Source organism: Callospermophilus lateralis, chromosome 16, assembly GCF_048772815.1.
Source record: "Callospermophilus lateralis isolate mCalLat2 chromosome 16, mCalLat2.hap1, whole genome shotgun sequence".
Lineage (NCBI taxonomy): Eukaryota > Metazoa > Chordata > Mammalia > Rodentia > Sciuridae > Callospermophilus > Callospermophilus lateralis.
In genome coordinates this window covers 53,631,174-53,658,705 of record NC_135320.1, presented here as the reverse complement: position 1 = coordinate 53,658,705, position 27,532 = coordinate 53,631,174, and the positions used below count along the sequence as shown (strand labels likewise).

The 27,532-nt window shown below is 41.1% G+C and overlaps 1 protein-coding gene across 2 annotated transcripts in view; it reads right to left on the bottom strand.

The window, feature by feature from the left end:
- Cpq (carboxypeptidase Q) overlaps window positions 1–27,532 on the bottom strand; it is a 448,367-nt gene that overhangs the window by 75,406 nt on the left and 345,429 nt on the right. For both annotated transcript variants that reach the window (XM_077105576.1, XM_076835947.2), the window contains exon 7: window positions 3,945–4,146. In XM_077105576.1, the coding sequence (XP_076961691.1) occupies window positions 3,945–4,146 (202 nt within the window). The remainder of the gene's footprint in view (window positions 1–3,944; window positions 4,147–27,532) is intronic.

The following is a 27,532-nucleotide window of genomic DNA, read 5'->3' as shown; positions in this document are numbered from 1 at the left end:
CTCTGTCCCCTGTCTCATTGACTGGTGCAACAATCCAAAAGCCTCAATTATAATTTGGGACATGCAACCAAATGTTTTCCAAGTCCTGTTTACTTTAAATTTCTCCTATTTCTAAATTTGCACTTAGAAAATCAAGCACAAATTTTTAAATTTATAGTCTGTTCACTCTCTGGAGTGAATAGAGACTAACTTAAACCCCTCTGAGATCACTTGTCGCAAGTGATCTTTGAAATTATCTTTGAAAGACTCAGCAAACAGCTGTTCACCATTTTATGCAGGAAAATCATTAAAGTACTAGAAGATATTTTTCAACATCTTCTCAAATTTTGTTCTTTTAAGAGAAATAATTGTAATTGCTGGACTTCCTAATATATATCTTTCTTCCAATATTTCAAAATCTTTTTGACTTTTTTCATGGCATCCTTTCTACCTCCCCTCCCCCACACCCCTCACCTTATTTTTCTTCTTTACTTTTTTGGAACTGAGGATTGAACCTGGGATTTCGCATATGGGAGGCAAGCACTTTGCCACTGAGCTACATCCCAACCCTTTTATCTACACTCTTAATGTAAGGGACCCAAACCTTATCAAACATTATTTTCAACGCCTTTGTTTCTACTCTCACGTTAGAATTGCAAGAACTTAAGTATTTTCCAGAATTAAACTAAAAGCTATGTGAAAGGCATGGCAGTAGAAAATACTGGCCTTAGACTCTAAGAACTGATGGTTAAAGTCTGGATGCAGGATGCATCCAAGAGCAATGTTGTCATAAGCGGTCAAGTGCCAGATTGTGAATAAGGACCAGGGGTGCTTTGGAAATTCAGACAAGTAATAGGGCACCATGGGCTGAGGAAGGACAATGAACAGTACCTGCAGAGTGTGCCTTAAGGAACATCTAGGATTTGGGGGGAAAGCAGAAGGACAGAAGGCTGGAATACCAAGATCTGGAATAGATCGTTTATGCAGAAATTACATCCAAGATACTCATTTTTTAAAGTTTTTCCTCCAAAGCCTTGTATTTACTTTGCTACAGATTTCATCTAGATAGGTCAAGGACATTATCTCTCCTCTTCCAAAGATGATACTGTCATAAATCGATCTATTTGTCTTATATAACTAGTGAAAAGCAGGTTGAATTTTAATTCTCTCTGTGTTCTCAATTCATATTTTGGTATTCAGCATATATGGAACATTAAGAAACCAGGGCCCAAGCATCATACAAATTTTATAGGATTAAACACACTAGAGGCTCAATCAATGTTGGTTCATTGAAACAATGGGAGAAATGAAAGAAAAAAAAAAGATGGATGGAATTTGGAAACATTACTTCTCATTAATCTTCCAAATTTTAGGTAAGCAGTTATTTAAACATAACTTAAATAGTATTTTGAATTCTACCCTTAGGTTTGAATATTTTACTTGCCAGGTCTTTAAGAATACAGAGAAGTTTTCTTTTTTAGATCAATTATGCTTCTTTGGTTTCTTTTGTTTTTGAAAGTTCTTGAAATTTTCAATAAGCAACAAAAGTTCTAATGTGGGCAGTTCCATTGTTTCTTCCAGGAATAGCCCAAACCTGAAATTTCAAAAGACAGCTGAACAGAATTCAGGAGAAGGCTGAGATAATTTGGTTCATCCTTTCAATACTCTAAAGGAAAAAATATTTAAAAAATTCCAGGAAACATTTATAGTCATCTAAAAGAACTATTGCCTTTTTAATCTACAGAGCCAGGGAGGGGAGTGGAACCAAGAATGTGAGGGAAAAAACAAGTAGTTATTTACAATAACAGACTCCTCTCTCCCCGAGGTAAATTATTTTGGAGCAGCAGTGAACTGCAGTCCTTTGCATAAGCAAGAGCTGGGTAAGATAAACATTGTAGAGGCTGCCAGATATCTGGAGGACCATCTCAGCATTCCAACGTCCCTGTGTTGTTCATGGTGCAAAAAGTCCAGCAGCCTTGACCCAGCCTGGCTCGTTCTCAGGGTGACTTTGGCCCTGACAGCAGTGTTGACTTGTACTGAGTCATTTAACCCTTCTGAATCTGTTTCTTCACCTACTTCACAGGATGGTGGTAGGATTCAAAGGCAGCGTCTGCAAAAGTAGCACCCCATAAATAGCAAGAGCTCAACAAATTGTAAGTTAATTCCTCAGGAATGGTAATAGGCTCAAATTTCCCCTCTCCACTTCAGCAGGTGGATCTCAAATCTGACCTCATTGAGGCTGAGAAGGACCAGGCCTCCTTCCCTCGGGTGAAGACAAATCAACTCATGCTTTCCACACAGAACCTTCCTCAGGGATCAGGTGGACGTGCAGTGCGATCTCGCCGTCACACACGACAAAGCCAGGAACAGCACAAGGTTTTGTGCCTCAATGCTGTTGTAGGTTCTAGTTCCTTCTCACTTCCCATGACCACCCCAGAGGGTCTCCAGGGAAGTTCACCCTCTTCTACCACTCTGCTCCTCACAGCTGCCACCTGAAGCTTCCTTAGGGGTTCTCAAATTTCAATAATTTCCTTTTGAAAAGTTTAGGCTCAGTAAAAATTCAAAATTTCAAGCAGATTATTCTATGTGATGTACAGGGCAAACTCTCTTCCCTTAACTTCGATCAAGTTTATCAATGACATATATGTCGATATATGGATCTGTCCAGGGATGACACCATCATTGTTAATGACATACATAACAAATGAAGAGAATTTGGGTCCATGTATTAGTTGTTTTTTTTTTTCCATGCTGGGACAGAACCCAAGACCTGGTACAGGCTGGGTGAGTGCTTTACCACTGAGCTACATCCCCAGCCCAGGTTCTTGTATTAGAATAAAGGAAAACTTCTATTTCTAGTTTTGGAAGATTAATATAAACCTTAAAACTTAAAATGTGCCTTAAAACCTTCAATATCTCAATAATAAGCTTTTTATAAATCTCAAATCTGTGTAGTATGCTGTTGGTGAAATCTATTTTGCCCACAGGGAAAAACAAAAACAAAAACAAAACTAGAGTGGGGTATGCCTCGAAGACACTGTTTTTGTATCTTTGAAATGTTTCATAGTTTCTGGAAACAATAATGTTAAAATGTTCAAAGTCTGGCCTTCCTATTTGTGTAATACAAATACAGACTAATTTGCAGATGGCTCCTTGAACAAGATTTTGATTATGTATATAACGGTGCTGGGGACCACAGGAGTCATGAACATTTAAGAGCACTTTTCCATGCCTGGGCTTGGGCACATTCATGAAGTTGTACAAGTTTTGTCTTCTTGAGACTGTTCTGCCTCTATTTCTGTCACCTCCTCAGGTAAGTTCCCACTTCATAATTCCATCCTTATCCCCAGAGACTTAGGGCTTCTCTTCAGGATATGTATATGATGAAAATCATAATCAGAGCAAGTCAGTTTAACTCCAACCTCTTAATGGAAGTCTTTGCATTAAGGAAAAAAACATAATTAGCAGGAAGCACCCCACCCTCAAAGAATGAATCTCCCATGGTAAGGTTTCAGATGCCATGCTCTTTGGGTAGAGAATTTAGATCAGTAAAGGTTTCCTGATACAGTGCGGAATGAGAAGGGTGTCAGTGATCCTAATTGCCTTCTACTCTGTTTTTCAAACTTTTGATTCTGAGATCACTGTGGTACAGTCACCAGAGATACCTCTTTAAAAAACAAAACAAAACAACTGATTTCTAGGCCAAATCCTAGAGTCATTAAATCAGGATGGGGGGGAGGGGAGAGGAACTTATCATTTAGAAAGAAAAGACAGATGGGTAACAAATGCAAACTGAGTACCATTATCCCAATTTTAGAATCATCAAATTGTACCTGATAGACAAAAGCTTAGGGGTTCCACGCATCACTTGGCCTGCGAGCAGCCACTGTGCCTCGTTAAATAGAGATTTCACTTTAAATCGGTGGCCATACGAAAGGAACATGGACTTCATCTTTTCGTCTTACCAGGCACTCCAGCTTGGATCCAGAAGCTAATGTCCATCCCTTCGCCATCACTGAAGACCTGGGTGACATTGAGGGGCTGCAGCAGGCGCATCACCTCCTTCATGATGGCCCTGGCCTTGTCACTGCCAGTGAATTGCAGCCCCGTGGGTAAGAAGGTTCCCGAGTCAGACTCCATCACCAGACTGTAGTTGGAAATATTTACCTGAACAAAAGAGGAAAAAAAATTTTGGTTCCTTTCTGCCGCTTCCATGCTTTCTCCTTGGGAACAATCAAAACCCAAGACAGACGTGGCTCTGCCTGACTCAGGGTCTGGTCTGCACGTTACCTGATGGTTCTGAGATGCACAGTCACTTACCCTGGGATTTGCCAAACTCAAGCCCTGCCTTGGAAGGATTGAAAAAAAAAATACAATGAAGGGAAATGTATTAAAGCTGCTCAATTATTTCTATTAGCAATAATATTCTTTCAGCTAATTTTCTGCTTGTGCCAGCCCCTCCTACGTGGCAGGGATCTCCAGGGAGCGTTGGACGTGCTCAGACAAAAGGCGGCGTGCCCTGTGGACTTGTTTCTGCACTTCTTCCCTCCACAGAGATATTCTATCTCATTTTAATTGTGAGTTCTGCTGGAGCTAAAAGGCATCAAACTGGCAGGTTTGTCTTGGGTTTCTGGTTTTGTTGTTGTGCCATCTGTTGAATCCCTGGGGAGGCACTAATAGAACAAGACATGAAACACGGCTCTCCCTGGTGTGAAACCACAGCACTCTAATCCCAGGCAACTCTGCCAGGCTGCCAGTTTGTAAACTCTTCCCAAATAAAGTCTGGTAAGAGAGCCTACAGTGATTTGATGTAGCCAATATCGTCACTGCAAGAGCTTCGACTATAACAGGCTCTCGACAGGTTGCACAGCTAAATTGCTACCCAGCCCTGACTTGCGAATTTCTGGGCCTTCAAGCTGGTCAGGCCCTCTGTTTCCCAAGAGCCACCCCCTTCTCCAAGACTGATCAGCTATTTGGTTTGGATAGCACTATTACTCATTCTTCATTACTCATCTAGTACAAATCAATAATCACATTGGTATACTGCTTCCAGAGAGTTTCCACATTTGCAATCTCTTTCAGTCTTCTTTGGAAACTCATAAAATCAACAAAGAGTTTTTATTATTGATGTAGTTTTATAGGAAAGAATCTGAGGATGAGAGAGGTCAAGTGATTCATTCAAAGTCACACAGCAGGCAAATGGTAGCACCTGCTCTGAATTCCTTTGCTTTCTGAAACTCCACAGTGCCACTGCTGGCATGGATACGGGAGTGGTGACACACTTGTTCTGCATTAAGATGACTTTTCACTTACATAACAATTTGAAAGTTGCATAAGTATCTTTTCTCCTGAAGCAGATTCCACTTTATAGTGATTTCTTAACATTTGCTGTGGAAACACACTGAGGCCACAAAAAAGCAAGGGCAGAGGCGGGTTCCAAGGGAGGGTACTGCCAGCATTTATAGGCCTGAACAGGAGGCCCTGAGACGCCTGCATTTTTGTTGTCGTTGTTAATGATGAGGAGGTTAACGAAGCAGAAGCCTGCTCGTGTTTCCACTTTCATTTCTAAGGAATTTTCTGTCTTCATGGTGATTTTCACTGAAAGACCCAAGTCATTTATAATAGAAAAGGCCACCTCGGCTTTCAGCTGGTGGCTACAGAATCACGGTAGTAGCATCATTAGAATTAATAATATGCAAAATATTTGCACTCGTGGCCTATATTCAGGGATCATTTAACTGTACGTTGCTGCTAGGTCAGCAGGTGGACTTGGGATTTGGCAGTACTAATTCTTTCCCCTTGAAGGCCTCCAATCCTCCTCACCCCAAACTCTGCCTTGCCTGTAAACAGGAGAAAAAAAAAACAAGTATATTTTACAAATGAAAACAGAATTGGGTGATCTTATATGTAAGGGTTCCCATATTGTGGGAATATTCTATGTTTCCAACAAGAAATTCATGTGAAGGGCTCCTAATTGGGTACTATTTAGGTTAAAAGTGGAACTAGTGAACAGTTTAGCAGTCAGATCCCACACTAATGAGCAGCCGGGCGAGGTGGACCAGGCTTGGATTCATTTGTTCTCTTCCTGACATAGCAACTGACACTCTGGGCTACTAGGATGGAGAGACTGGCCTCCTCCTTCTCCCTAAGTCACCCCACCTTGGCCCTTGCCTTATCGTGTTCAGGTTGGGATAAATGCTCTTTCCTAAGCTTGAACAATGAACCTGTGCACATGGAGCTTCTAGCACCTCTAAAGAAATGACCTCTGTAGACCAGGGTGAAAGCATTGCATGAACTCAACTTACCATGGCTTCTAACAACATGTTCATTAAGTGCTTCCTGGCTTCCTTTAATTGCAAATGAATAAATGTGGTAAGGACAGGGGACTTCACAGTTTGGGAGTGCCACTGTGCCATGTCACAGGATGTTGACAGGAGTATACAGAGTAATGTAAACAAAGAACATTTCAAAGGTAGCATGAGCTATCTATGTGGCAGCCATTTTCACAGAGAGACGAAAAGTATGGGCTTTGGAGTCTGCCTGACTGGGTGGCAGCCTCTTAATAACCAATCTTTAGCGCTGTGACTTTGTGTGCTCCACGTAACCTCTCAGCTTCTTCTGCCGTGAAATGGGGATGATAGTGCCCCACCCTCATCCCCAACTCATGGAGTTGTGAGCAACTGCATTGCAGAGCCTGGTGCACAGTTAGCACTTGATAAACAGCAGCACCATTGTGTGACTGTTCTCAGAACTGGCCATCAATACCTCTTAGACTGTCAGGATGGTGCCAATACCAACTATTCTGAAAGCTGATTATGATGATGACAGGTTAGCATTTTTTTCAGTGCCTCCTACAAGACACACACTGCAGAATGCTTTGCAGCTCATCCCATGTGCTGCAAGATAACTGCTGTTATATTCATTTCACAGACAAGACACTGAGGTTCATTTGGCTTCCTAACTTTCCCACAGTTACCTGCTAGTAAGTGGTGCAGTCAGAACTCACAGAGGTCTGCCCCTCCAGACGTGGGTTCTCCCCACTGCCCTGTCTCCCGAGGTCACCTCTAACTTTCCAGCCACCAGTCCACACTTTTAAATCAGAAATCGAGACTGTAGCTGAAGAAACGTATAGATTTCTTTCTTTCTTTCTTTCTTTTTTTTTTTTTTAACTTCATGATCTCAATATAAGGTCTGCTTGGATAGAATTTATTATCCCAGCTAATAAAGCAATTTAATTAAACAAAGAGAGGATAGAAAATAAAAGCTAAAACTCTTGCTCCAGATTTCTTCCCAACTAGGAATAAAAAGCCTAATTTAATAAAACATTTTTTATAGCCAAATAACACAGGATGTGTAGGTATCAGTAAGCCAGCATTCTGGCGTAGGTAGAGATGTTTGATTTCCATTCATGTAGAGTTGTATTAGCTGCTAACATGATGGTAGCTTTCTATTGTTTCCTATTTATATATAAACTTCTCCATATGTTTTCAATAAAGAACTAAGAAAACAAACCACCCACTGTCCATGACACTGCCTCTGCTCCACATTTATGGAGTCATTATCTAATTGTTAGCACATGGTGAAGGATTTGGGAAAACAAAATGTCTCTGCTGAGAGAAGCTGAGATGGATCAATGGGTCCCTGGGCTGCTACAACTGTTGCTTCCTAGGAGCCAAAGTCACAAACATTCAGATTCCTTATATGCCATGAGCTTTGGGCCATGTTCAGGGTGGATGTGAAAACCTGATTATTGCTAGTGACAAGGAGCAGGCCATGCCCGTTTTACCCAATTCCTTCTAGCACACACACCAAGACAGTCTTCCTCTGGTTTACAGGGAGTAGGAAGAAACCTGCTTCAAGAGACGGGATGCTTTATTGCTGAGATAACCAGCACCCATGGAGACAAGCTGGAGTGTACGGATGAGGAGGCCACGCTGTTCAACGATAAGCTCAGTTATTATCTGCTTCCCCCCCACCCCCGCCCCACTTTGCTCTCTTAATAAAGGAATCTCTCTATTTGGCGCCAGGGAAACTGTCATTCATTACCACGTAATGTGCATAATGTAACGTAGAGAAATGCCCTCAGGGAACCTCCCTGGTTGGCATCATTGGATTAGTTAATATCTGCTCAGAGTTGAGGCTTCATGACTTTGTCATGTGCTACAATCACATCTTATAACACTTCTTCTTCTTTTTTTTTTTCCTCTTAAGGGTCAAGCAACTCTGCCAAAAACCAATTTGGTAACCATTCGCATTCTTTGGGTGCAACGCAAGATTAAAAAGAAGAAAACTGTTTAAAATACATATTGCATGTTTTAAAATGCTCACTTCCTAATATAAACACAAGAATGATGTTTGTATTATTGGCTTTTATAAAATTCCAGGCGATTCTTCTTCAGAAATAAAGACCCAAATTCAATAACATCTCCTCTCCCCCCCTGACCCCACCCCCCAATTTGGTTTCTTCTTTGTTTAAAAGCTTTTCATTTTCTCATAACCTACAGAAAATAACTGATGAGAAAACCAGGAGAAAATCAATGCGTTTTTCTCATCTTTCTCAAAATGTCTTTGGTTTTGACCTAAAGTGACACTGAAATCCCAAAATCAAATGAAAAGAACAAGAGCCCCCTATTATTTTAATTAATCATGTAGCCTCATATCAATCATCAAAGAAATAAAGTTCAGCTGGGCACAGTGGTACACGCCTATAATCCCAGCGGCTCAGGAGGCTGAGGCAGGAGGATTGCGAGTTCAAAGCCAGCCTCAGCAAAAATGAGGCGCTAAGCAACTCAGTGAGACCCTATCACTAAATAAACTACAAAATAGGGCTTGGGATGTGGCTCAGTTTTTGAGTGCCTCCGAGTTCAATCCCTGGTACCCCCCAAACCCTCCCATAAGAAGAAATCCCCACTAACACAGGGCAATCAGCCTTGGTAGGACTTTCTTGCCCCACTGAATGTTAACATTTTATGGTGGCGGTGACATATTTTACACAGGTAGTGGTGATGTTGCTTGGTCAGGTAGTGGGCACAAAATGGGTTTTGAAAAGCAGTTCATTCCTAAATGTGCGAGCTGAGCCACTGCACTCATCTCTCATAGCCTGCTGGTGACCCTGGAGTCCCCTGCTTCCAGGGTGGAGGTGGAGGTATAGGTAGAGGTGGAGGAGGAGGTGGCCAGTCTTTACAGAGCAGCAGCTCAGACCACTGCTAATGTTCCTGGTCTAAAGAGGCTTCCCCTGCCCTGCAAAGTCAGAATCAGGCTTCACTTTCTGGTCAGGTCTACCCTGAAGTTCGTGCTTTTATTTCTAACCAGTCTTCAGAATTCTGTTTTGAACAGCCTCGGGTACTCAAGGGAGATCTAGAAGAAAGATGACAAGGTGCAGTGCCATAAGTTATTTTCATTTGGCAGCTAAACTGGCAGCAGCATTGCGAAATGGGCAGTCTTGGGTGAGTCGCATTAGTACAAAAATTGCAGACAACTTTTGTGGGTTAGCCACCACCTGCCTGGAGACAGGAACAAAATGAAGAGCTTCCAGGGACCCCGTTCCGGCACGATCACACGTTGTGTGCAGAGGAATTCTGCTGTGAGACAAACCTGTATTTTCAGGCAATCCCATTTTTACAATGTCATTTGAAGCACTCTAGATCTCAGTGAATTCTCCTCTTGGGCTAGTCAAGGTCCGCAGATAGCCCTTAAACTTACAAAGGCATCTGATCCCTCTCTAAATGTCACTATGGTAACGGCGGTGAGTCGGCAGGATAAAAACATCGGCATGAACATTGGTTAAAAGATGCATTTTACTTATAGTATATAAGAAATAGGACTGTATTCACATTGCTTTTAAAAATAAAAGAATGCAAGATCCAGGGTATTGTTAGATCAACTTTAAAATAGCTTAAATTAATGCTGATCACAGTGTCTAGTTATTTTTCTGATGTTGAAGCAACATATTTGATCATAGGCAGTGGACCTCAAAATCAATCTGTGTGTGTGTGCATGCGTGCACACACTCTGAGCTATTGCCTAGCACAGCTGACATAGTGAGGCCCAGTGGGGATTGAACATAGGGTTTCACCCATGCTAGGCAAGAGCTCTACCACTGAGCTTCATCCCCAGCCCTTTTTTATTTTGAGACAAGTCTTGCTATGCTGGCCAGGCTGGCTTTGAACTTGATATTCTCCTGCCTCAGCCTCCTGAGTTGCTGGGATTACAGGTGTGTGCCACCATGTCTGGTGAAAGATCCCACAATTACAGTGTGATTCCTTTAACGCCATACATTGGCCAAATGTTTCATGTTACTGGCTTCATACTCATTTCCATTTGCAGTGGGAGAAGAGAAATGTTCGACATCACTGACTTTGTAGACGCAGACTCCTTGAACTTGGCATTCTCTGTCCTCTCCATCCCCTTCCTCCCAGGCTACTCCCTGTCAGTCTCTCCTTATCCCCACCAACTCCCATCCTTCTCCATGATTGGAAGGTGCAAACTACCAAAAGGAAGAGCTCATCCTTCACTGACCCACTTCCTTTAACCTGATGTGCTGCACAGACATAAAGATGTGCTTCTTACATTGGAAGATGTTGGTCTGCCCCCAGGAGAGTGCTTTTGGCTTGACTCCTGCTGCCTTTCCCTTGGCTGGGAAGGCTACCCCAGCTTCTTTCTTTAGTCTCTTCCCAAGGTTATAACTGAAATCTGAGTTCATCTTCTTACAAGTAGACAGATTATTTCTTTTTAAAATTGCATTAGTCATCATTTTCATGTCCTAAAAAATAAGCTACTGTATACCCAAGAACCCACATATCACTTAACCCTAGAAGAAATCCTACTAAAAACCCAGTTCATGAATTCTGTTTCTATACACATAAGCACTTCTAGCATTTTAGGATTATGACAATATCCTCATATGCTTTACTTGATCAAAGACTCTTTAGTAATATTAGTAAAGATGCTAAACATAGCTTTAGAAATAATTATAGTTTATTAAAAAGTCTTTTCCTTCTTCTCATTTAAAAACACAGTAGTGACCATACAGGGAGATCCAACATGGCGGCGGGCGGAGAGGCAGTGTTTTCAATACCGCCCCCCCCAGTGATGGGGTCATAAAGACGCATAGATAATGCTTAGATTCTACCAATGGAGAATCTCCCAGCAAAATTCCACTGAAGAGAGACCGGCCGGGAGCTACTAGGATTTTCTGAGGCGACAGATTGCCCCACGAGATGCAGAGGTCCAGATCCGCCAGCCACAGTCTGCGCGCCATGGCCCGCGACTACCCGCCTGTCTGCCCGCAGCAAATGTGACTGAGTCCCGCTAGCCTCCAAGATGCAGCTTGGCAGGAAGAAGTCTTTAGCCAAGTCTTCATGAATTAACTAGCCAGGAGCTGAGGCCAACCGGGGACGGACCAGTCCCACCCCTCCCTTCGGACACTCTGGCAAGGAGCCTGGGGCCCGCCATAGCAGAAAGGTGACGTCATCGGAGTTCAGCCGACGGAATTCCTTCCCAGCAGAATCCACTTTAGCAGGTGTGTGACTCCCTCCCCATCCAGATACAAGAAGCCAGGAAACTTCATGGACCTCTCAGGGGTCGTGTCTGTAGGGAAGTAGAGGGGATCCCCGACCCCCAACCCCCCATATCACCAGCGGTGACTCCCAAGGTCTTAGCCACCAGTTTAACACAGCACTGGGGCTTAAAAGGGACACGCGGTGGGGCTGCAAGTGTAACTAGATCTCTGGGGAACCGCTTCTGGGGAACAGGACCTGGCTGGCTGGCTGACAGGAGGAAGGGGGGTAAGGGCCAGAGAAGTGAAACGGCTCTGGACTGATAAGTCTGAGAGACCCCCAGGAGATGCCTTACAGGGATTGCTATGGGCAGGTAGAGAGCAGAAGCTCTGCTCGGAGGGCACAGCTCCGCCTACTGGAAGAGAAGAAAATGGATCTCTAAGACTTCAATATATATTTTTTTCTTCTTCTCTCTCTGTTCCTTTCTCCTCTTTTCCTTCTCTCTTTCTTTCCCATTTCAAGTTGTATTGTTCTTTTCATTCTCCTCTAATCTATCTATCCCTCTCACCTTCTTTCTTTTTAAGAGCACCTTCATTCCCCTAACCCCCAACTTTCATCCCAAGCATTACGTCTTCCATTATGTGTAATTGTCTAAATGCAAATAGGTGAATGTCTCGAGGCTGTCTATAGGGCTCCTAAATACCTAGCTACTACCAATACCCTGATCCAATTGCCTGTTAGTATCCACCTTCAGTAGAGCAATCTTCTAAAGTAGCCAAGACATACGAACCCTTGTACCATCATAGCACCTAACCTAAACATATAGTCCTAAGAACAAACAACAAATCACTATATGCATACAGAACCTGGAAGCCTTTTATGAATTGAATGAATCAGCTTTAAAGTACAATAAAGCCCAACATTTCTAGGCATAATCTCCAACCACAAAGGAGAGACAACAGAGATATACAAAGCCAAAACAAATGTATAGGAAAAAGCAGTTACAAAACAGTCAAACAGAGCTGGAAAGTAACGTGAACAACATGAAAAAACAAAGGAAAAAAGGACTACAAACAATGCAAGGCAACTTAAATCTACAGGAGGACCTAGAAGCATCAGAAACATGGACAGGGAAAGAAATCAAGGCATACCTAACTCAGATGGAACGAAATATTAGAGAAGACATGAGACAGCAAGTCCAAGTATTGAAAGTATATTTTGAAAATAAACTAAACAAACAAATTCAAACTGCAAAGAACAAGCTTTAGCAGGAGATAGAGATTTTTAAAAAAACCAAACAGTAATCCTAGAAATGCAAGAAACCATAAACCAGATTAAAAACTCTAACGAAAATATTACAAATAGACTAGATCAAGTAGAAGTCAGAACATCAGACAATGAAGACAAAGTTTATCAACTTGAAAAGAATATAGTCAACACAGAAAGAATGCTTAAATCTCACGAGCAATCTATCCAAGAGATATGGGATCTCATAAAAAAAAACAAATTTGAGAGTCATTGGGATAGAAGAAGGCACAGAATATCAAACCAAAGGAATGGACAACTTATTAAATGAAATAATCCTAGAAAACTTCCCAGAGATGAAAGATGGAATGGATTGCCAAATCCTGGAAACCTACAGGACTCCAAACATCCAAAACTGTAATAGACCAACTCCAAGACATATAATTATGAAGATAGCCAACATACAGAACAAGGAGAGAATATTAAAAGCTACGAGAGAAAGGAGGCAGATTACATTCAGGGGTAAACCAATTAGGTTAACGACTGATTTTTCATCACAGACTTTGAAAGCGAGAAGATCCTGGAACAACGTATTTCAAACGCTGAAAAACAATGGATTCCAACCAAGAATACTGTATCCAGCAAAATTAAGCTTCAGATTTGACAATGAAATTAAAATCTTTCACAATAAACAAAAGCTAAAAGAATTCGCAGCCAGAAAACCAGCACTGCAAAGCATTTTGAGCAAAATATTACAAGAAGAGGAATTGAAAAATAGTGCCCAAAACTAACAGTGGGAGGTATCTCAGTAAAGGGGGAGAAAAATAACCAAAGAGGAAAAACTAGCCAAACTAAAATAAATAAATAAATAAACATGACTGGAAGTACAAATCATATTTCAATTGTAACCTTAAATGTTAATGGCTTAAATTCACCAATCAAGAGACATAGGCTAGTAACCTGGATTAAAAAAACAAATCCAACAATATTCTGCCTGCAGGAGACTCATATGATAGGAAAAGACATACACAGGCTGAAGGTGAAAGGTTGGGAAAAATCATACCACTCACATGGCCCTCGGAAGCAAGCAGGAGTGGCCATACTCATATCGAATAAAATCAACTTCAAACCTAAGTTAATCAAAAGGGATAAAGAAGGACACTATATACTGTTAAAAGGAACCATCCACCATCAAGACATAACAATTATCAATTTGTATTCACCAAACAATGGTGCTGCAACGTTCATAAAACAAACTCTCCTCAAGTTCAAGAGTCAAATAGACAACAACACAATAATTATGGGGGACTTCAACACACTGCTCTCGCCATTGGACAGATCCTCTAGACAAAAGCTGAACAAAGAAACTATAAAACTCAATAATGCAATCAATAACCTAGACTTAACTGACATATATAGAATATATCAACCATCATCAAGTGGATACACATTCTTCTCAGCAGCACATGGATCCTACTCAAAGATAGACCATATATTATGCCATAGGGCGACTCTCAGTAAATATAAAGGTATGGAGATAATACCATGCACCATATCTGATCATAATGGAATGAAACTGGTAATCAATGATAAAAGAAGGAAGGAAAAATCCTACATCACATGGAAAATGAACAATATGTTACTGAATGATCAATGGGTTACAGAAGACATAAAGGAGGAGATAAAAAATTCTTAGAGACACATGACAATACAGACACAACATACCGGAATCTATGGGACACAATGAAAGCAGTTTTAAGAGGGAAATTCATTTCTTGGAGATTTTTCCTCAAAAAAAAGAAAAAACCAACAAATAAATGAACTCACACTACACCTCAAAAACTAGAAAAGGAAGAACAAAACAACAGCAAAAGTAATAGAAGACAAGAAATAATTAAAATTAGAGCAGAAATCAACGAAATTGAAACAAAAAAAAACCATTGAAAAAACTAAAAGTTGGTTCTTTGAAAAAATAAATAAGATCGACAGACCCTTAGCCATGCTAATGAAGAGAAGAAGAGAGAGAACTCAAATTACTAGCATACAGGATGAAAAAGGCAATATCACAACAGACACTACAGAAATACAGAAGATAATTAAAAAATACTTTGAAACCCTATATTCCAATAAAATAGAAGATAATGAAGATATCGATAAATTTCTTAAGTCATACGATCTGCCCAGATTGAGTCAGGAAGACACACACAATTTAAACAGACCAATAACAAAGGAAGAAATAGAAGAAGCCATCAAAAGACTACCAACCAAAAAAAGCCCTGGACCGGATGGGTATACAGCGGAGTTTTACAAAAACTTCAAAGAAGAATTAATACCAATACTTTTCAAGCTATTTCAAGAAATAGAAAAAGAAGGAGTTCTTCCAAATTCATTCTATGAGGCCAACATCACCCTGATCCCGAAACCAGACAAAGACACTTCAAAGAAAGAAAACTACAGACCAATATCTCTAATGAACTTAGATGCAAAAATTCTCAATAAAATCCTGGCGAATTGGATACAAAAGCATATCAAAAAAATTGTGCACCATGATCAAGTAGGATTCATCCCTGGGATGCAAGGCTGGTTCAATATACGGAAATCAATAAATGTAATTGACCACATCAATAGACTTAAAGACAAGAACCATATGATCATCTTGATAGATGCAGAAAAAGCATTCGACAAAGTACAGCATCCCTTTATGTTCAAAACACTAGAAAAACTAGGGATAACAGGAACTTACCTCAACATGGTAAAAGCTATCTATGCTAAACCTCAGGCTAGCATCATTCTAAATGGAGAAAAACTGAAGGCATTCCCTCTAAAATCTGGAACAAGACAGGGAGGCCCTCTATCACCACTTCTATTCAATTTAGTTCTCGAAACACTGGCCAGAGCAATTAGACAGACAAAAGAAATTAAAGGCATAAAAACAGGAAAAGAAGAACTTAAATTATCACTATTTATGGATGACATGATAATATATTTAACAGACCCAAAAGGGTCTACAAAGAAACTGCTAGAGTTAATAAATGAATTCAGCAAAGTGGCAGGATATAAAATCAACACGCATAAATCAAAGGCATTCCTGTATATCAGCAACAAAACTTCTGAAATGGAAGTGAGGAAAACCACTCCATTCACAATATCCTCAAAGAAAATAAGATACTTGGGAATCAACCTAACAAAAGAGGTGAAAGATTTATACAATGAAAACTACAGAACCCTAAAGAGAGAGATAGAAGAAGATCTTAGAAGATGGAAAAATGTACCCTGTTCATGGATAGGCAGAACTAACATCATCAAAATGGCGATATTACCCAAAGTTCTCTACAGGTTCAACGCAATGCCAATCAAAATCCCAACGGCATTTCTTGTAGAAATAGATAAAGCAATCATGAAATTCATTTGGAAAAATAAAAGACCCAGAATAGCAAAAGCAATTCTAAGCAGGAAGTGTGAATCTGGAGGTATAGCGATACCAGAGTTCAAACTGTACTACAGAGCAATAGTAACAAAAACAGTGTGGTACTGGTACCAAACAGGCAGGTGGACCAATGGTACAGAATAGAGGACACAGAGACCAATCCACAAAAGTACAACTTTCTTATATTTGATAAAGGGGCTAAACGCATGCAATGGAGGAAGGATAGCATCTTCAACAAATGGTGCTGGGAAAATTGGAAATCCAAATGCAACAAAATTAAACTGAATCCCTTTCTCTCACCATGCACAAAAATTAACTCAAAATGGATCAAGGACCTAGATATCAAATCAGAGACCCTGCGTCTGATAAAAGAAAAATTTGGCTACGATCTACATACTGTGGGGTCGGGCTCCAAATTCCTCAACAGGACACCCATAGCACAAGAGTTAATAACAAGAATAAACAAATGGGACTTACTCAAACTAAAAGGTTTTTCCTCAGCAAGAGAAACAATAAGAGAGGTAAATAGAGAGCCTACATCCTGGGAACAAATTTTTACCCCTCACACTTCAGATAGAGCCCTAATATCCAGAATATACAAAGAACTCAAAAAATTAAACAATAAGATAATAACCCAGTCAACAAATGGGCCAAGGACCTAAACAGACACTTCACAGAGGAGGACATACAATCAATCAACAAGTACATGAAAAAATGCTCACCGTCTCTAGCAGTCAGAGAAATGCAAATCAAAACCACCCTAAGATACCATCTCACTCCAGTAAGATTGGCAGCCATTATGAAGCCAAACAACAATAAGTTTTGGCGAGGATGTGGGGAAAAGGGTACACTTGTACACTGCTGGTGGGACTGCAAATTGGTGAGGCCAATTTGGAAAGCAGTATGGAGATTCCTGGGAAAGCTGGGAATGGATCCACCATTTGACCCAGCTATCGCCCTTCTCGGACTATTCCCTGAGGATCTTAAAAGAGCGTACTATAGGGATACTGCCACATCAATGATCATAGCGGCACAATTCACAATAGCTAGACTGTGGAACCAACCTAGATGCCCTTCAATAGATGAATGGTTAAAAAAAATGTGGCATCTATATACAATGGAGTATTACGCAGCACTAAAAAATGACAAAATCATGGAATTTGCAGGGAAATGGATGGCATTAGAACAGATTATGCTAAGCGAAGCTAGCCAATCCTTAAAAAACAAATGCCAAATGTCTTCTTTGATATAAAGAGAGCAACTAAGAACAGAACATGGAGGACGAGCATGAGGAAAAGATTAACATTAAACAGAGACGAGTGGGGGGAGAGAAAGGGAGAGAGAAGGGAAACCATATGGAAATGGTAGGAGACCCTCAATGTTGCACAAAATTACATATAAGAGGTTGTGAGGGGAAAGGTGGGGGGAAACAAGGGAGAGAATTGAACAACAGCAGATGAGGTAGAGAGGGAAGATGGGAGGGGAGGGGAGGGGTGATAGTAGGGGATAGGAAAGACAGCAGAATACAACAGTCACTAATATGGCATTATGTAAACATTGTGAATGTGTAACTGATGTGATTCTGCAATTTGTATTTGGGGTAAAGATGGGAGTTCATAACTCACTTGAATCAAATGTATGAAAGATGATATGTCATGAGCTTTGTAATGTTTTGAACAATCAATAAAAAAAACACCAAAAAAAACCACAACACAGTAGTGAGTTTCAAACCTCCTAAAAACCGTAGTAGCCAAGTATGAATTTCTGGGCTCTTGGTTCCCTCAAATGTCTTCGTGTCTTACCGCTGCCCAAATCTTTCCTGATTAGCATGCCCCTAATATGCTGGTCAGTTCCATCTTATCTAATTTATACTTACCTTTCTCCTGAAAGAATCCAAAGCTTCTGCAAAGAAAAGATCTTAATAACATATTAGAAGAGTAGGTAAAGGCTCAAGGACCAAGAAGATGCCAGGAATTGAAGGGAGAGAGGTCTGGTGGGTCCCTTCTGCATCTCCATATTAATCTACAGAGCTCAGCACATACAAGGTACTTCACAGATGCTTGAGGATAAAAAAGTCACAACTGGGAAAATTTTGACATCGACCCTAGAAGCAACTTGAGGGTACAATCTAGCTCTAGCTTGTGACTGCCAATGTAAGAGGGAGGACTGATGTATTACTGAGCTTGCAACATCTAGGAATAGAATGCAAGATCCTACCAGCTCCTTGGAAGGGGCAATGCATTTCCCAACATTCACTTCTAAGAGGAATTATTCCATGTCTCTTCATGTGAGGAACTCTGAACAAAATAACAGACAGAGTCTCCAATAATGATTTTACAAAATATAAGAGTTGCTTATCTTTCCCAACTGTTTCCTACATATTGATACTCAATGAAAGCTAAAAACAAAATATTGACCCATATGTCAGTCAAGGTGTAAGGTGTTTTCTTCAGGGAGCAAATGTATCTCTTCAATAGTTATTGAGAAAGAAACCGAGGAGTTGGACAGCCACAGATCCCTGTTGCCCTGGCCAGTCCCAGTTTATACCCCTTACCTCAGTATGTTATTAGTAGAGACAGCTTTCCCTTGCAAAGATTTCCTGATTTACAATAAATCATATTGCAACCCACCAATGAATAAATGGATAAATGGCACCATTCTGAACACCTACAAAATGTTGCCAGATCTGTGGCTTTTCCAGAGAGGAGCAGAACCTAGGCAATCCCTAAAAGGATAACTATCAGCATGTTCTATAAATTACCCCACTCTCAACTACCAATTGTCCTTCCTAGAACTTTAGAGGAGTTATCAAAAACTTCGATATTAGATTATATCTGAGTATTAAATTGCAACTATTTAATGGAGCTGAACTTGACACCTGCTTACTCCAAAAACACGTTCTTCTCTTGGCCTCTGGGACCTCAAAATCTTGCCTCTCTTCTTGCCTCTGTGGATGCTCCTTCTCATTTTTTCTTGGCTGGTTTCTCACGTACCTGACCTCTAGATGTTGGGGTGGTCAGAAACAGTCTAAAAGCCTCTTTTCTCTTCTTTGCTCATTCTGTTGGAATTCTCAACCAGGCTTTTCTTTCTCTTTTCTTTTTTTTTGGTACCTGGTATTGACCTCAGGGGCACTCAACCCCTCACCCACATCCCCAGCCCTATTTTGTATTTTATTTAGAGACAGGGGCTCACTGAGTTGCTTAGTGCCTCGCCATTGCTGAGGCTGTTTTTGAACTGCCGATCCTCCTGCCTCAGCCTCCTGAGCTGCTGGGATTACAGGCATGCACCACCTCGCCCAGCAAGCTTTTGGTTTTAAGTAAATCTACTTGGTGATAATCCAAGCTCCTATTTCCACACCTCTCTCCTGAATTCAGACTCTCCCACCGGCCACTCAGCATCTCTACTTTCAAGTCTAATTGTGTATTAATTTTCTATGCTGCTAGTTCCCTCAAATGTGTTCGTGTCTTACTACTGCCCAAATCTTTCCTGATTTAAATTAATTTGTCAACACAAATTTATTCTTTTCACAGTTATGGAGGGTTTGAGTCTGAACGGAATCTTACAGGCAAGAGTCAAGGGGTTGGTAGAGCTGGTTCCTTCTCTAGGCACTTGTCTGGCTTTTCCCAGCTCCTTGAAGTACCCTTGTTCCTTGGCTCCTGTCTCTCATCACAAGGCTTCTTCTCCTCCTTCACCGTCATCACACATCCTGTCCCTCCTTCGGTCATCTCTCCTCCCAACTTAGAAAACAGCAAAAACATCCTTCTGGTCACAGAGTCTAAAAACGTTGGTCATCATTCTTGACTCCTATCTTGCTTTTGTATCCCAAATGCAATCTGTCAGCAAATGCTGTCAGCTCTGTTTTCAATAACAGGCCAGTTCTTCCACAACTTCTCCCTGGCTCCGCTGTTCTCATGGAGAATTGCAATGGCATCCCAACTGTCCCCCTGTTTCAAGCGCTGTCATCTTTCAGCCTGTTCTCAGTAGAGTGATCCTCATTTAAAAAAAAATCCAAGCCAGACGATCCTATTCTTCATCTCCAAACCTCCATATGGCTTCCATCTCAGAGTGAAAAGCGAAGCCTTTGTATTCTTCCCGAAGGCCCTACAGCCAAATCTTTCTTTGAAGCTGCTGAAATGCCCAAACACTTAATTGAATTCTCAGAATTCTTGACCAAAAGAAAAGAGGAAATGATCCTGGTTCATGAAGAATCTGGAAGCAAGAGTTACTGGCTCTTTATTTTTATGATTAAAGAAGCCTCAAGTTGTCTATAGAGTGTTGAATTGAACCTCTTAAGAAGACAATGAATTAGCCACAAAACCATCCCAATCCAACTAAATCAATCAGCTTGTTGAATGGGAAGTGGGAATCCAGTGGCTTTTAGGTGCTGGTGGCTATAATGGCCCTGGGGGAAGGGAAGGAGAGAACTGAGTATCAGGTAGTGGGAGAAAAGAGCTAAGAGGTCTCTGTGAGGCTCATGAGGAGGGGATGGAGGAGGCCTGTGCAGAAAGCTCACCTGAGGGACCAGGGAGTCTTTAAGAAGGAACTCTAAAGGTATAAAAACCACCATCACAGTGTGAGCCACTGGCATTACAGGAAGTGAGGCTGAGAGAGGGCAAAAATTACTGCTGAAGCAGATGGAGCATTTATACAGAGGAAACTACATGCTCATGACTAGCAGGTGACCTCTTCCCTGAATTCTACAAAATTTCCTCCTTGACCTCTTTGTGTGAATGTCTGATAGCTCTAATTCATCATGTCCAAAGCTGAGTTCCTGATCTGTAACTTACCTCCAACTCCTCTATCTCAGTGGCTTAGGTCCCAAACTGTGGGGTCACATCATCTCCTCTCCTCTCTCCCCCGATCATAGCCAACTGGCTTTTCCAATTGGCTGGCGCCTGACGACTTGTCACCCCTCACTGCTACCGTCCCCTTTCCAGTTACCCTCGGCTCTCGGCTGGATTATTGCCTCGCTTCAGTTCTGGTCCCCTTCAGGGTATTCTCACCCAGCAGCAGACGAATCATGTTAGACCACTAATTCAGTTCACGACACTCCTCTGCTCAAGAGACTTCAATAGTTGCGATCTCACTCAGGGGAAATGCCCAGGAGGCCCGGCTCCATCTGGACTCCTTTATAGCCATGCCCGCACGTCCTACGACTTCCCTTCCTCAGCTCCACTTGAGGAATACGGGCTTCCTCCATGTTGCCTGCATGCTGAGCAGGTCCCCATCAGCTTCTTTGCAACAACTCTTCACTTGCCCTAGAAAGTTCCCTCCAAGAGACCCAGGCGGCCCTCCTCTTCATCTTTTTCGGGCCTTCACTCAAATCACCTCCATGGAGTCTTTCTTGTCCTTATAAAAAACTAAACATCTCCCTTCTCACATCCCTATCTTTTCTCTCTGTCCAATTTCTTCCCCCCAGTAGTTATCTTCATCTAACATACCATGTTCCCCATTCATCCAGTTTATTATAAGTCTTGATTCACTAGAACGGGAGCAAGTCGAGGAGTGTGGTAGTCAGCTCCTCATCACTGTGACCCAGAATACCTGACAAGGACTAATTAGAGGAGGAAAAGTCTTCAGGAGTGTAATCCATGGATGAACTGAGTCTCTGGCTCTGGGCCCAAGGTAAGGCAGAAAATCATGGAGGAAGGGTGTGGTGGAGGAGTGCTGTTCCATTCATGGTGGGCAAGCACAGAGAGAGCCAGGGGAAGATGAATCCTTCCAGGGCAGGTCGTCCCCCATGACCCACCTCCTCCAGTCACACCTTACCCACTCCATTCCAACTCACATGGATTGATTAGATCACAGCCATCTAATCTTATCATTTCTGAATGTTCCGGTATTGACACGGGGACACTTCATATTCAAACCACAACATTCCACTCTTCACTGCCAAAAGCTCATGTCTATCTCATGATGCAAAATGCATTTAGTTGTCTCTAAGAGTCTCCAATGTTTTAACAGTTCCAGAATTGCCCCCAAAGTGCAAAGTCCAAAGTCTCTTCTGAGACTCAAGGCAAACTCTTGGCTGTGAGACCCTGTAATGATCAAAAGCAATTTATATATATCCCATATATAGTGTAAACAAGTAAATGCTCCCATTCCAAAATGGAGAAATAGGGGCATAAAGAAGGGATGGGACTAAAGCAAGACCAACCCTGACTAGGCAGATATTAGGTGCTGTAGATCCACATTGAGCATCTGAGGCACACGGTGGCAAGAAGGTCAGTCCCACCCCTTGACCTTGCTGGTTGCAGCATACATGTACTATTTTTCAGCCTGGCTTTCTCCACAGCCAGCAGCTTTCCTTGGCAGACTGACCACATTACTGGTGTTTCTTAATTCCTAGGGTCTCATTCCAGCTTCGGCTGCACCTCGACAACTTCACACATCACCCTTTCGGGGGAGCCTGCAGAAATTCCTGGGGAGGAGTACTGGGGATTGAACTCAGGGGCACTCAAATGCTGAGCCACATTCCCAGCCCTATTTTGTATTTTATTTAGAGACAGGGTCTCACTATGATTAGTGCCTTGTTGTTGCTGAGGCTGGGTTTGAACTTGCGATTCTCCTGCCTCAGCCTCCTGAGCCACTGGGATTATAGGCATGTGCCACCATGCCTAGCAGCCTGCAGGGATTCTGACCCTGTTATATTTTGCCTGGCCTCCTAGGTCCTCTTTTGAAATCTCAGTGGAAGCCTCCATGACCCCACAGCTTCAGCATTCTGCATTGCTGCAGAACCAGCACCATGCGGATGACACCGAGGTCTGCTGCCAGGCTGTGCAGTACTGGGTCCTCTGGGATGAACACAGCATTAACACAGAAGATTTGGGGGGAGACCTCATATCCAAACTATACCAAAGAGAGAACTCAGAACACTTTCTGACATTTCTGAAGGCTGTCAATAAACATGGGCTGAGACAAAGAATAAATAGATGTATGTATATATGTACTTAACACATGAGTGTGTGAATATTTCTATATGCAAGCCCAAAAGAGCAAATAACCAGATCCCATTTGGGATGATGGTGGTGGCAGTGAAGATGATGACCACAATGGTGTTGGTGATAATGCAACATTAGCTTTTCAGAATCTGTTTGTGTTGTTGCTGTTTAATTCCTCAAGCAAGGATGGGGTTCACAATTAAGGTTATAAGCTGTTTTTTAGGTGTATATTTTATAAAGCTCTAAAAATATAGAGATTTTGATAACATCTACAGAGGAGCGGAGCGGGGTGGGGATGCAGGGGTGGAAAAGGGTGGTCAGTGGGTACCAAGCTACAGTTAGAGAGGGGCTATTGCAGGAAACAGTAGGGTGACTGCAGATAACAAGCATGAACTGTACATTTCAAGAAGCTAAAATAAAGGGTTTTGAAAGTTTTCACCATAAAAAAATGGTAAATGTTTGAGGGGATATTTAACCCAATTTAAACATTATACAATGTATACATGTACTAAACTATTGCATTAATACATCTAATTTTAAAGTTTTTATATATCAGCTTAACATAAATTAATTTAAAATATAATAAAAATAAAGCAAAATAGAAGAAAAAGAATGAATAAGTGAAAGAGAGAGAGAGAGAGAGAGAGAAAACCAGGTGCAGTGGCACATGCCTATAATCCCCAGTGGCTCCAAAATAAAGAAAGAGAGAAAAAAGAAATGTGGGAGGAAGTAGATGTGGTTACAAAAGGGCACTTGAAGGATCTGCTGGAAATGAGATGCTTTTTGTCTTATCTGCATTACTCACCACCCAGACTATAATAGTTCACCATAGCTTTACAAGATGTTACTACAGGGTAAAAGGCACATGGGATCTATTATTTCTTATAACTGCATGAGTATCTATAAACAATTTAATAATAATTTTTAAAAATCATTAAACAAATACTTTTTAGAAAGTTATATAAAGTAAAAGTGATTTTTAAAAATATGTCCATAAATTATCCAACTGCAAGGGAAATGTCTAAGGTTCTTTCCATAATGGAATAATAAGGTGCTCTTACTTTGGAGGCTGTGTGGCAATTGCAGTTCCCTTCTCAGGTGAAAACAAGGGCTGGATACATTCTTGGCAGAGCCTATTTCCCCATCTCAGGGGACAGCATCTAATGTGTTATGCTTCCCAAAATAAAATGGCCACTGTGCACAGGAGGAGAAGGGGATGAGCAATAATTACCAAGCGAAAATTTATGGAATCTAAAAAATATTAGGTATATATTTTAAAAATCTTAAGGTTTGTTATACTAAACTTAGTGCAACACGAGGCTAATAATATATGATATAATCAGTAAGACTCAATTAGAGAAACCAATAAATGCATTCTGGGACTACTTTAACAAGATTTAACAATCACTTCACATACTTCCTAAGTTTTAAAGTATTCGGGCAAAATGAAGGGAAATAATAAATAGATGAGGCAATTTAGCTTTGAGAAGTGTTAAGATAATTTAATAGGTATAGTTTAGATAAAAGGAGGCCAAGGAATTATAGTGATTACAGAAAAAAAATTCTCAATAGGCATCTGTATTGAGTTAAGAGAGGTGAAGGAACACAATTTCCCTCTTCTGAGAATAGTAATAAGCAGCAACAATAACCACCTAAAGGGAGAAGAAGAAAATAGCTATGGTAGAAAAATAGCTGGAAATAATGATCATCTGGGAAGCCACCTGAGGACCACTGAGGGGAGACTGAGTGCTAGGAATGTTCAGGGCAAGTTCAGTAAAAGCAGCTGGACAGGCACATGGCCCTCTCTCCTGCTTCGCCTGTGGATTCCTGCGCTGTTCATCAGGGGCGTCCCTGGTGATGGAAGGCTGTTTTGGTGACTAGGGCAGCAACTCTAGGGGACTGTGATCCTGGGAATGAGTCCCACCTCCTAGTGACTGCCACCTGGGGGCAAGAAGAGGTGATGAGCAGAGGCTAATGTCACTTGAGGCACCTCTTGGCCAGTGGGTGAAAAATAATAGGCAAGTTACTGCACTACTCTGGGCCTACATTGACTCATTTGCAAAATGGGGATAACAATAATTATTTGAAGGTTTATTCCCAGGCAGGAGTTTTCACTCTGGGGTCCCCTGAAGATTCAGATTTAAAGCAAGCTGGTACACTTGGACTAGCAAAAATGATATCTTTATTTCCATTAATCTCTAACTGAAATCCCAAATTTCCTTCTATTGTGAACACAACACAGGAGTGGAACAGACCCTGTCACTTTTTCACCAACAGAAGTCATAGATATTTTCATACCACATTAGAACTGTCACAGAAATTTCAAAATAATCTTATTCATCACTACTTGGAAATTATAGTAATAAATTATACTCCAAGATCTTCTTTGATGTATTGAAAAGCCACATGCATAATACATTTAGGATAAAAATTTAGATAACAGTTTTTAATAAAATTCACATCCTTGTAATACCATCCATATTATTTTATGCATTCAAAGATATTATTTGAGAAGAAGTGCATAGGTTTCACCAGATTTGTGGCACAAGCTTGTGGTCGGTGGCATAAGCACTGATGGGGGCCTGTGTTGGGCAAATGGTAAAGCTTCATTAGTAAGGGAAGAAGATAATTATTCCTGTTGTTGTAATTACTATACTCATCAGAGGTCATTTTCTCTGGACATCTGAGTTGGAGTCCCGATTCTGTCACATAACAGTTAAATGACCTTGACAGTCATTTACTCTCTTTGAGCTTCATGTCCTCTTCAACAGGAGAAAGACCTACATTTAACAGGATTGTTCTGAGGATTCCATATATGTATTCAGAGGTCATATATCATGCTATTCAATTCTCTTGAGACTTACAATCATTATCAACAAGAATGAATAAAAAGAGCACTGATCTAAGGTAACATCTAAGCCAGGGAGGGCACTTGTGAGAGTGAAAGGGAGGGCCAGCGGTGATTCTGCAGGAGGATGGGTGGGTACCAACCATCTCAGGCAAATCAGGAGCCAAAAGGCTGCAGAGTGCTACTTTTCTGATTCTTTTGTATCATCTATTTCTGCCACTTTACAAAATTTAACAAATAAACATCAGATTTTCTGGATTCTAAGGATCTCATTTTCTACCTATCATCACATTTTGGAAACTGGAATGTATCTTGTTGATGCATTCCATAAGACACTGGCCAACACCAAGGAAATGAACTATGCCATTGTCATTGCTTGTTGGGGTGCAGGGTTCCTCAGAAAGAAAGGGTCTCAGGCAATTCCTTTTACACCTCACTTAAGGTATCTGCACTGTATCAATACAGACCATTAAAATGAATCTCTAATTATTTATTAAAATTCTTCATAAAATTTTGATATGCAGAAGATTGATTTTCCTGTGTGAGGCAAGACAATGATGTGCAGTGGAAACCACCAAATCTTCAGAATAGACCATAGAGTGTTCAAGGTTGGCAAAGACTGCTGTCATCAAATGTGTATCATGGAGGCCTCCCACTCCGGTCCTGAATGATTTATCAAAAGCTCCCTAAGTCTTTCAAGAGAAGCTATGTGACTTTTAGAAATAGTAAAATTAAAAATAAACTGGAAAAGAATTTAGCCACATTGAAGATATAGGAGAAAGATGTATTCAATATGACTCACGATCAGACTGTCAACCCCAAAGGCATGCCTTGAACACCTCGTCCAACAAGGAGTACAGGCCACCCCAAGTGGCCAGGCACCCTGGTCCTGAGGCTTCACTGCTAGTGACCAAATGGTACTCAGAGGGAATCTGCAGCCTCTGAGCTCAAGGTATTTTAGACATAGGTTGATTCTAAAGACAAAAGTGTTAGTTAGAAATATTGTCAGTTTAAAAAAAACCCTGTAAATTTAATGTAGCTTAAGTTTTACTGAAAATCTGTCTTAATTGTGCCTGACAACTAATGATCCTTAAAGAAATGGAAAATTGGACACCTTCTAACCAGGCTCACTGTCACTCCTCAGTGACTCTTTCCTCCCCCAGATTCCACAGTCTTCTAGCATAAACTTGAGAAGACAATATTTGACATTTTGTTGCTCTTTACCTTCAAAACAAGTAACACAGCCACTTAATGGTTGTGTTTTTTTAAAAAGGAAAAGTAAATTCTTTCACCCCTATTGTTAAGTCAACTGCTTCAACCATGAGTGAGGAGAGGGATGGGCCATGGTAGCAGCTGGCGCCACGCCTCTTGACATCCCTAGGGTTTCCCCATCATAGTTGTTAACTCACATAAATATCACTAACCTGTTTTAATGGCAAAATATCTGCTAGAAAAAGAAGGTGTATTACACAAACAAATACAGAAGGCACTTCTCACCTGGTCACAAGAAAAATGCACTTTATTCCACTTAAAAATTTCAATATTAAAATCCACAATTGCTGGCTGTCACTGAAGACAATATTAATTTATTACT